General features: G+C 48.8%; 1 protein-coding gene across 15 annotated transcripts in view; it reads left to right on the forward strand.

The window, feature by feature from the left end:
- Positions 1-8,501, forward strand: part of LOC137305448 (uncharacterized) — a 63,618-nt gene extending 55,117 nt beyond the window's left edge. For 7 of the 15 annotated variants that reach the window (XM_067974278.1, XM_067974280.1, XM_067974277.1 and 4 more), the window contains 4 exons: positions 776-949; positions 2,889-3,039; positions 4,409-4,504; positions 8,076-8,494. In XM_067974278.1, coding sequence (XP_067830379.1) covers positions 776-949; positions 2,889-3,039; positions 4,409-4,504; positions 8,076-8,168 — 514 coding nt within the window. In that variant the 3' untranslated portion in view covers positions 8,169-8,494. Of the gene's footprint in view, positions 1-775; positions 950-2,888; positions 3,040-4,395; positions 4,505-8,075 lie in introns of those variants that run through there. The other 8 variants (XM_067974271.1, XM_067974272.1, XM_067974275.1 and 5 more) reach the window with 5 other exon arrangements.
- Positions 8,502-11,863: the final 3,362 nt, after the last annotated feature.

Here is an 11,863-nt window from a genome sequence, read left to right on the forward strand (position 1 = left end):
GAATTCAGAGCAGGACAAATGGATGAAAGTCTTCTCTCTCCGACTGTCTCTCTCCCCCTTTGTCTGTCTGTGTCTCTGTTTGTCTGTCTCTCTTATCTGGGGCAGTCTCAACCTATACTTAAGTGTGTAAGTATCCCTGGGTGTGTGTTAGTATTAAAGCAGGAGGTCCTGGGAGTATTGTAGAATGTTACAGCACAGAAGGAGGCCATTCGGCCCATTGTGCCCGTGCCAGCTATCCATTTAGTCCCACTCCCCTGCTCTTTCCCAATAGCCCTGACTGTTTTTCCTTCAAGTATTTATCTAATTCCCTTTTGAAAGTTATTATTGAATCTGCTTCCACTGCCTGTTCAGGCAGTGAATTCCAGTCTGTTGGTATTAGAGCAGTGGGTCCCTGGGAGTGTGTAGCAATTGTGGGGGGATGGGGGCTGCAGAAGTGTGAATAATTTACAGGAGCTTCCCCCACTCTATAACATTCCTTGTCCTAGACTGGTGAGTGAGATTGCCAGTCTAGTGATGAATTAAGAACAGTTTTGTGCTGTGGGCCCAAGCCCACTGACACAGGCAATGGTACGAAACCCTTACAGGCAGCAGTCTGAGCTCGACTTGCATCCAGGCCTCGGAGGTGAAAGGCAACAGTCTGATCCACTGCACCAGCTAATTCACAAAACAGGGGTTTAATCCTTGAATCCATAGGATGGCACAGCGCCAGCCTGTGGACTGTCATCATTTAAAGCTGATAATAGTCCTTTGTATTCTGTTACTTTCTCCTTTTCAGCTACATCAATGGAAGGGAGCCTGTGATTACAGGAGCAGCAGCTGGGGATGAGGGGCCCGGGAGGGTTCTCAGCAGCAGAGGAACAGAGGGAGGCAGTGTGTTGGACCTAGAAAAAGCAATCGAATATTTGGGAAAGCTGGAGCAGCGTTTAATACAGGATCCCGAGTTCAAGCAGTAAGTTTATGGAACGCCAGGGATTTTAAAGGATGAACACTCTGTTATATTTCTAATTCTTTTTGAACCTCCTCACCTGAGATTATTTTGGCTCAATTTATTTCCAGTGGTGAGTTCCTACCTCCCAAACCTTCAAATCTCTGTCTTTGAGTTCTAGGGGGGCTTTCGACGATGTGCAAGAAAAAAAAACAACAGACCATGTCAATTATTCATTATTGGACGGTCTCTGTGAGCTCTCCCTCTGGTCTTTGAGATCAGTACAGCATCACATCAGACCTTGTTTTAAGTTTAAAATATCAACCAAATTTAATTTGCAAAAAATGAACAAACAAATAAGTAATAATGATACAATACATTTAAATATTTACAGTAAACAATCTTCATCCCAACTCCTTGTGATCACATCTATAAGAACAAAGCTACCTCTTTCTAAATAACTTTTAAATAATAATGAACAGTAAATCTTTTCCTAAAATTTCTCAGCAATGTTTCTTGGAAATTCAAACAGTTTTTTTTCTCTCTCAGGAGTTTCAAACTTCTCAGTTCTTTTCAAACTGACCCCTCAGACACTCTGTGGACAGGACAGCTCTTTTTTTACATCCTGGTTAATGGACTTGCTGGATTTTGCTTATCTCAGCACTCAGATTTTAAAAAGGAACTATCACTTGGAGACAGACTAAAGCGATCACTTAGCAAGGTTTAAGTTTGAATTGTCACTCTCGAGCCTTTAGAGGATGAAACTTGCAAAATTGCAACAAATGAAGCTTGGTTGAGGAATTGAACTGCAGTTGATTTTTAAAACGGTTTGTGTAAAGCTGACTGGTCTCAGCAGAACAGCCACTAAATCAAAGCTGGACACATATACCTGGAATTTGTCACACACTCTGTCGTGCATCTCATTCACAACATCAACCCCAACCATCACATCGAGCGGACATGTACTGGAGAACTAGGAACAGGTAAAGTCATGTGTTCGTGAGACATCGCTTCCAAAAATTGTTTGTACAGTTAGTGAGTTTTAGTGTTTGTACGGTTAGTGAGTTTTAGTGTTTGTACGGTTAGTGAGTGTTAGTGTTTGTACAGTTAGTGAGTGTTAGTGTTTGTACGGTTAGTGAGTTTTAGTGTTTGTACAGTTAGTGAGTTTTAGTGTTTGTACGGTTAGTGAGTTTTAGTGTTTGTACGGTTAGTGAGTGTTAGTGTTTGTACGGTTAGTGAGTGTTAGTGTTTGTACAGTTAGAGTGTTAGTGTTTGTACGGTTATTGAGTTTTAGTGTTTGTACGGTTAGTGAGTGTTAGTGTTTGTACGGTTAGTGAGTGTTAGTATTTGTACGGTTAGTGAGTTTTAGTGTTTGTACGGTTAGTGAGTGTTAGTGTTTGTACAGTTAGTGAGTTTTAGTGTTTGTACAGTTAGTGAGTTTTAGTGTTTGTACGGTTAGTGAGTGTTAGTGTTTGTACGGTTAGTGAGTTTTAGTGTTTGTACGGTTAGTGAGTTTTAGTGTTTGTACAGTTAGTGAGTTTTAGTGTTTGTACGGTTAGTGAGTGTTAGTGTTTGTACGGTTAGTGAGTTTTAGTGTTTGTATGGTTAGTGAGTGTTAGTGTTTGTACAGTTAGTGAGTTTTAGTGTTTGTACAGTTAGTGAGTGTTAGTATTTTTAGTTAGTTTCCATGGATCTTCCACCACGGTTACAGTGGACAATCAGGAGAACCCCACAGAAATGTAACCACTATGTTTTCAAGCCCCGAAGTGGGTCCTTCTTACTCATCAAGAGGGCGACTGACTGTGGTCCAGAATACGAAATCCTTCTCACTAAAACTGTTGTTGCTTCATCAGCTACATGTTATGGAACAAGTAATAAAAAATAATTCAGTGATATTATTCTTCGGGATAGATAGTTGGGTTGAAATGGCACAGGTATCAGTGTTCCTCTGTTTGTGTTACAGGGTGTTTGGGCCCCTCCTGAAAAACCCCAACCCCCTACACATCCTGCAGTCGTTGTCGAACGCCATATTTAGGAAAAGTGTTACTGCGGGGGCCAAGGGGGCGGCCCCCGTCTTCCTTTTCTTCCAGCTGGCAAAACTATTTCTGCCGACAGTGAGTACTCAGATATCATTCAATCAATAACGCAGAAATCAATCAATACATAACTCAAACAATACCCTGGGTAATGGGTGGGCACTGTACCCCAGGGTAATGGGTGGGCACTGTACCCCAGGGTAATGGGTGGGCACTGTACCCCAGGGTAATGGTGGGCACTGTACCCCAGGGTAATGGGTGGGCACTGTACCCCAGGGTAATGGGTGGGCACTGTACCCCAGGGTAATGGTGGGCACTGTACCCCAGGGTAATGGGTGGGCACTGTACCCCAGGGTAATGGGTGGGCACTGTACCCCAGGGTAATGGGTGGGCACTGTACCCCAGGGTAATGGGTGGGCACTGTACCCCAGGGTAATGGGTGGGCACTGTACCCCAGGGTAATGGTGGGCACTGTACCCCAGGGTAATGGTGGGCACTGTACCCCAGGGTAATGGTGGGCACTGTACCCCAGGGTAATGGTGGGCACTGTACCCCAGGGTAATGGTGGGCACTGTACCCCAGGGTAATGGGTGGACACTGTACCCCAGGGTAATGGGTGGACACTGTACCCCAGGGTAATGGGCACTGTATCCCAGGGTAATGGGCACTGTATCCCAGAGTAATGGTGGGCACTGTATCCCAGAGTAATGGGTGGGCACTGTATCCCAGAGTAATGGTGGGCACTGTATCCCAGAGTAATGGTGGGCACTGTACCCCAGGGTAATGGTAGGCACTGTACCCCAGGGTAATGGGTGGGCACTGTACCCCAGGGTAATGGTAGGCACTGTACCCCAGGGTAATGGGCACTGTACCCCAGGGTAATGGGTGGGCACTGTATCCCAGGGTAATGGTGGGCACTGTACCCCAGGGTAATGGGCACTGTACCCCAGGGTAATGGGCACTGTACCCCAGGGTAATGGGTGGGCACTGTACCCCAGGGTAATGGGTGGGCACTGTACCCTGGGTAATGGGTGGGCACTGTACCCTGGGTAATGGGTGGGCACTGTACCCTGGGTAATGGGTGGGCACTGTACCCTGGGTAATGGGTGGGCACTGTACCCAGGGTAATGTTGTGGGGGCAGGAGGAGAAGCCATTGCTGGAGATGCTCTGTTATGATCACATTGGTAAATGTGGAACCAGTTCTACTGAGCAGGATAACGCAGGAGAGGCATTGGTGAAGGATGATGTGATTGACTGCATCAGAGGCTGCAGAGGTCAAGAAAGATGAGGAGGAATATAGCAAACACCACAGTCACGGGGGATGTCGTTTGTGATTTTGGTGAAGGCTGTTTCAGGACTGTGACAGGGCCGGAAACCTGATTTGAAAGATTCAAACAAGGGGCAGTAGTAACAGCAGTGACTCATTGTTCTAGTTCTGTTTTTAAGATCTTGCAATCGGAATCCTTTGCTGTTTTTAAGAAGTGGGCAGAAGTATTTATTCTGGAGGTAGTGGTTCCTTGGATCTCCCAGATGGGCGGCTGGGTGAGTAACTTTGGCCGTGGCTTCAGCTGGTGCTCAGACGTTGATTTGTAATGAGCTGCATTCCAAACATGTATACTCGTGTGCTGCATTCTAGACATGTGTACATGTCTGCTGTGTTCCAAACATGTACACACATGTGCTGCATTCCAAAGATGTATACACACACTGCATTCCAAACATGTATATACACACATGTGATGCTTTCCAAAGATGTATACAGTATGCTGTGTTCCAAAGATGTATACATATATCATTGATTAAATGCCCTTGGAGTCTCTCTGTGTTACAGGTAGGTTTCCCCATCTCCTCTCCCGAAGGTGCTGTTTCTTGCTGGGGTACAGTTCCACATACACTGACACTTGCTGGGGTACAGTTCCACATACACTGACACTCGCTGGGGTACAGTTCCACATACACTGACACTTGCTGGGGTACAGTTCCACATACACTGACACTTGCTGGGGTACAGTTCCACATACACTGACACTTGCTGGGGTACAGTTCCACATACACTGACACTTGCTGGAGTACAGTTCCACATACACTGACACTCGCTGGGGTACAGTTCCACATACACTGACACTTGCTGGGGTACAGTTCCACATACACTGACACTTGCTGGGGTACAATTCCACATACACTGACACTTGCTGGGGTACAGTTCCACATACACTGACACTTGCTGGGGTACAGTTCCACATACACTGACACTTGCTGGGGTACAGTTCCACATACACTGATACTTGCTGGGGTACAGTTCCACATACACTGACACTCGCTGGGGTACAGTTCCACATACACTGACACTCGCTGGGGTACAGTTCCACATACACTGACACTTGCTGGGGTACAGTTCCACATACACTGACACTTGCTGGAGTACAGTTCCACATACACTGACACTCGCTGGGGTACAGTTCCACATACACTGACACTTGCTGGGGTACAATTCCACATATACTGACACTTGCTGGAGTACAGTTCCACATACACTGACACTCGCTGGGGTACAGTTCCACATACACTGACACTTGCTGGAGTACAATTCCACATACACTGACACTCGCTGGGGTACAGTTCCACATACACTGACACTTGCTGGGGTACAGTTCCACATACACTGACACTTGCTGGGGTACAGTTCCACATACACTGATACTTGCTGGGGTACAGTTCCACATACACTGACACTCGCTGGGGTACAGTTCCACATACACTGACACTTGCTGGGGTACAGTTCCACATACACTGACACTCGCTGGGGTACAGTTCCACATACACTGACACTTGCTGGGGTACAATTCCACATATACTGACACTTGCTGGAGTACAGTTCCACATACACTGACACTCGCTGGGGTACAGTTCCACATACACTGACACTTGCTGGAGTACAATTCCACATACACTGACACTCGCTGGGGTACAGTTCCACATACACTGACACTTGCTGGGGTACAGTTCCACATACACTGACACTTGCTGGGGTACAGTTCCACATACACTGACACTTGCTGGGGTACAGTTCCACATACACTGACACTTGCTGGGGTACAGTTCCACATACACTGACACTTGCTGGGGTACAGTTCCATATACACTGACACTTGCTGGGGTACAGTTCCACATACACTGATACTTGCTGGGGTACAATTCCACATACACTGATACTTGCTGGGGTACAGTTCCACATACACTGACACTTGCTGGGGTACAGTTCCACATACACTGACACTCGCTGGGGTACAGTTCCACATACACTGACACTCGCTGGGGTACAGTTCCACATACACTGACACTCGCTGGGGTACAGTTCCACATACACTGACACTCGCTGGGGTACAGTTCCACATACACTGACACTCGCTGGGGTACAGTTCCACATACACTGACACTCGCTGGGGTACAGTTCCACATACACTGACACTCGCTGGGGTACAGTTCCACATACACTGACACTCGCTGGGGTACAGTTCCACATACACTGACACTTGCTGGGGTACAATTCCACATACACTGACACTTGCTGGAGTACAGTTCCACATACACTGACACTCGCTGGGGTACAGTTCCACATACACTGACACTTGCTGGGGTACAATTCCACATACACTGACACTCGCTGGGGTACAGTTCCACATACACTGACACTTGCTGGGGTACAGTTCCACATACACTGACACTTGCTGGGGTACAATTCCACATACACTGATACTTGCTGGGGTACAGTTCCACATACACTGACACTCGCTGGGGTACAGTTCCACATACACTGACACTCGCTGGGGTACAGTTCCACATACACTGACACTCGCTGGGGTACAGTTCCACATACACTGACACTCGCTGGGGTACAGTTCCACATACACTGACACTCGCTGGGGTACAGTTCCACATACACTGACACTCGCTGGGGTACAGTTCCACATACACTGACACTCGCTGGGGTACAGTTCCATGGGAGCTGATCACCCTCCAGTACTTCTCCCAAGTGGCCTGGAGGTGGAGACATTCAACACTTGACAGGGCGATTGCTCCGTGTGCCGAGCTCAGGCCCAAGGGAAATATGGCACTGGACCTTATTTGAATGGAAGCGGTGAGCTACTGGTGCTTAACAGCCTCCCGTTATAGCTCACCTGCCACCGCTGGGACCTGGGGTGGGGGGGTGGGGGCAAGGGAGAAGGCCAGCCTGAGGTTCTACATTAGTCCTGGTTCACAGAGTTGCAAAGTAAAGCAACATTATGCCTATTTCAGGTGGGCGGACCTGCTCACCCAATTCCAGGCCCACCTGGCTCTATCCCGGGGAGCTGACGCAAATTATAGAAGCCCTACTTGCACCTTGAATTCAGCAGACGGGCTTGTACCTGGGCCTTGTTGTATGGTTCTGCATTTACACAATAAGCCATTAGATTTCCCCTTCACTAATGCACGTGCAAAGAGGGTCCCATATCTGCAGGTGGCCAGTATGATGCACAGTGCCAGTGAGGGCCGGGATGCCAGGTCGCTCTTCCAATTTTCCATATAAATTCCCAATCTCATCTTGGTGGAGACACGGAGTGAATTACAGACTCGTTCTCCTGAACAAGACAGGAAAAATTGGACAACCAGTTACCTTGGGATTTGTAAAAATATCACACTGGAATGGGAGGGGACAGCAATTTCAGGTGAGGCTGAGGAACACTATTGGGACAGTGTAGAGGGAGCTTTACTCTGTATCTAACCCTGTACCTGCCCTGGGAGTGTTTGATGGGACAGTGTAGAGGGAGCTTTACTCTGTATCTAACCCTGTACCTGCCCTGGGAGTGTTTGATGGGACAGTGTAGAGGGAGCTTTACTCTGTATCTAACCCGTGCTGTACCTGCCCTGGGAGTGTTTGATGGGACAGTGTAGAGGGAGCTTTACTCTGTATCTAACCCTGTACCTGCCCTGGGAGTGTTTGGTGCTGACACTTGATTCCTGGAATGTGAAGTATTTTGTTCCCCAGCTCTAACATCCTTCAACACAAAGAACACAGAAAGGGATCAGTAACCGAGCCCTGGGAGTGATTCAGTCTGTCTTTTTCTGTTTACAGCAAGCAGTACTGTGTGCTCTCGGTGCTCTGCTAGCAAGCGGTCTGCTACTGGGCCTCACAATGCTTCTGATGACGTCGAATTCAAATAAATAAGCAGGGCACATGAATGTACCAGGGCGATTGATGTCTGATGCCCAGAAGCAACACACCTGAACTTCAGAAACTACTTTTAAGCAAAACATCAAGCATCCAGAAACCAGAAAGGATTCGCTCTGACTCCTGATGCTTCGTTCTACCAACATGCACTCTATTCCCACAATGTGCCAAGGAGCAATTCCTCCACACAGCTTATAGTCCCAGTCACAGTCAGCCAGTATCCAGGAAATTCACCAAAACCAACAGAGCTGGGGCAGAGAGAGGGATAGAAGTGGGACGGGGCGAGGGACCGAGGCGGGGAGAGGGACCGAGGCGGGGAGAGGGACCGGGGCGGGGAGAGGGACCGGGGCGGGACGGGGAGAGGGACCGAGGCGGGGAGAGGGACCGAGGCGGGGAGAGGGACCGGGGCGGGACGGGGAGAGGGACCGAGGCGGGGAGAGGGACCGAGGCGGGGAGAGGGACCGGGGCGGGGCGGGGAGAGGGACCGAGGCGGGGCGGGGAGAGGGACCGAGGCGAGGCGGGGAGAGGGACCGAGGCGGGGCGGGGAGAGGGACCGAGGCGGGGCGGGGAGAGGGACCGAGGCGGGGCGGGGAGAGGGACCGAGGCGGGGCGGGGAGAGGGACCGAGGCGGGGCGGGGAGAGGGACCGAGGCGGGGCGGGGAGAGGGACCGAGGCGGGGCGGGGAGAGGGACCGAGGCGGGGAGAGGGACCGAGGCAGGGCGGGGAGAGGGACCGAGGCGGGGAGAGGGACCGAGGCGGGGCGGGGAGAGGGACCGAGGCGGGGCGGGGAGAGGGACCGAGGCGGGGAGAGGGACCGAGGCGGGGAGAGGGACCGAGGCGGGGTGGGGAGAGGGACCGAGGCGAGGCGGGGAGAGGGACCGAGGCGGGGCGGGGAGAGGGACCGAGGCGAGGCGGGGAGAGGGACCGGGGCGGGGAGAGGGACCGAGGCGAGGCGGGGAGAGGGACCGGGGCGGGGAGAGGGACCGAGGCGGGACGGGGAGGGGCAGCAGCTTGAGTTCTGAAGCTTGTTTTGTGGCTGGTGAAAATTAACTGTTAACTGAGTGATAAATATCCTCATCCTGGAACTCAGAAATTAGTTGGGAAATTGAACTTTTGTTTAAAAATATAGAATTTTGAAGTCTGGTGAACATTTTAGAAATTTCTGGAAACCCAGCTCCAGAAGCAGCATGCTTTTTATTTATTTATTCTCGGGATGTAGCAACGCTGGGAAGGCCCCCAATCATTGCCCGTATCTAGTTGCCCTGTTTTGATGTAACTGAGGGGTTTGCTGGGCCACTTCAGAGTGTCAACCACATCGGTGTGGGACTGGAGTCACGTATAGGCCCAGACCGGGGAAGGACGGCAGGTTTCCTAAAGGGCATCAGTGAACCAGTTGGGTTTTTACGACAATCCGACAGATTCACGGTCACTTTTACTGAGACCGGCTTTTTATTTGTAGTTTTTTTTAAAACTGAATTCGAATTCTCAAACTGCCCTGGTCGTGTTCTGAACTCACGTTCTCTGGCCTGGATTACTGGTCCAGTAACAAGTTCACTACACTACCGTACACGTGGAATATACACGTGCAATATGTGTGTGGTGACATTCTCAGCCAAAGTTACAGACTGTGTCTCTGTTCTGTGGGCCTTTGGTACAGAAAGGTCGAGACGGTGTAGATGAAAAACGCTTGCTGTTTAATTGCGAACACCGAACCTGCCCACATTTTGTGGCAGCATCTTTTCTACAAGGATGTTGGACAGTGGGAAAGGAAGGTTTGTGATAGCCATGTCGCTGCAGGCCTCTGAAAGGCTGAATTAGTGGAGGTGACTGCTGGACACTGCGGTGCCTGCAGCATGCCCAAATATACCTCCCCCTTTACCTGCGTGCCAAAACAAGTACTTCCTGTCAGCTGACCGAGGGGCACTGTTGGCTGTAATTTTGCTGCCCAGCCTGTCACACCTTAGTCTCTTGGAGACTGGGTGAAAAGAAGTGCCTTAGGCATTGTTCTATCAAAATAAATCATCGCTGATTTTCAAATTTTACAACAGAATGATTCATGTTTGTGTTGATTGCTGATAACAGAGTCTGATGATGCAATGGGAGAATTTCCTGGAATAGTCTACAGCAAACATTGGGTCTGATTGCTTCTTATTGTTTCTTTATAAATGTTTGTATCTGAAGGTACACACAAGAATGTATCCATTTTCACAGTGGGGAAAGAGGACAAAATACCAGTGGTACAAGGGAACCGAAAAATAAATCCTGGGGTGAAGTTGATCAGTGTGGGGATCATGGTGTGCAATTAACCCCCGCCTGGTGATAACGGTGCAGCATGTACAATCTGTGCTGCCTGCTCATTTAAAATGATCGCTACGAGCAGCGAGTGCGACCCGCACTGTTCATTAGCTGTACGCATGAGAAGGGGGCCCGATACCAGAAGGCCACAATGCTGCTTAAAATGCTACTTAAAGGCAGCCTGCACCTCTTAAAGGTGCGGTTTTGTTGTGGCTGCACAATCATTGGAAATCATTTGTGAGCTGAAATGGCGCCTCGTCCATTGCTTCTCGGTGAAGTAGGAGAAGTGTTCCCTGAAGACTCTGTGCATATCGGTGATTATCTCCCTCCTTTGCATCTTCCCGGTGTGATACTCTCGCGAGCGTTCCCTCCTACACCAAGATGGCGCACCACGCATGTTCCATCAGCAGGCTGAGGACGCATCTTCGACAGCAATTTGGGTCCTTGGGTGGCCGCATAGCGCCTGAAAAACAGATTGGATTTCATATAAGTTTAAAAATGATAATGGAGAAAATAATAAGCCTTAAGATAAATCTTCAGCACCTGATGGTTTCCAACCCAGGGTATTAAAAGAAACAGGTGCATTAGTCATAATTTTCCAAAACTCTAGATTCATGAATAGTGCCTTTGGATTGGAAAGTTGCAAATGTTTAAGAAGGGAGAGAAACCAGGTAACAACAAAAACAACTTGCATTTATATCGTGTCTTTAATGTAGTGAAACGTCCCAGGAGGATTATCAAACAAAATTTGACACCGAGCCATATAAAGAAATATTAGGACAGGTGACAAAAGCTTGGTCAAAGAGGTAAGTTTTGAGAAGCATCTTAAAGGAGGAGAGAGGTAGAGAGGTGCAGAGGTTTGGATGAGCTCTTATCAGTTTAACATCAATTGTGGAAAAGGTACTGGAATCTATCAGAGTGACTGAGCACATGGACATTTGATCAAAGAGTGTCAGCATGGATTTGTGACGGGTAGGTCATGTCTGACTACTCTAGTTGAAGCAGATTTCACTCCAATTTGCTGGCCATAAAAAGTACTTGCCTCAATTTTATACAAACAGTACCAACAACTTGCATTTATATAGCACCTTCAGCATAGTCAAACATCCCTAGGTCCTTCACAGGAAAGTAATCAGACAAAAATTGACACTAATCCTAAAGAAGGAGACATTAGGACAGGTGACCAAAATCTTGGTCAAAGAGGTAAGTTTTAAGGAGCACCTTAAACAGAAGAGAGAGAGGCGGAGAGGTTTAGGGAGGGAATTCCAGAGCTCAGGGCCTAGACAGCAGAAAACACGGCCGCCAATGCTAAGGCAAAGGAAGTTGGCGATGCACAAGAGGCCAGAGTTGGAGGAAGGCAGAGATCTCGGTGGTTTGTAGGGCTGGAGGAGGTTACA

This window comes from Heptranchias perlo, chromosome 40 (assembly GCF_035084215.1).
Source record: "Heptranchias perlo isolate sHepPer1 chromosome 40, sHepPer1.hap1, whole genome shotgun sequence".
Classification (NCBI taxonomy): domain Eukaryota; kingdom Metazoa; phylum Chordata; class Chondrichthyes; order Hexanchiformes; family Hexanchidae; genus Heptranchias; species Heptranchias perlo.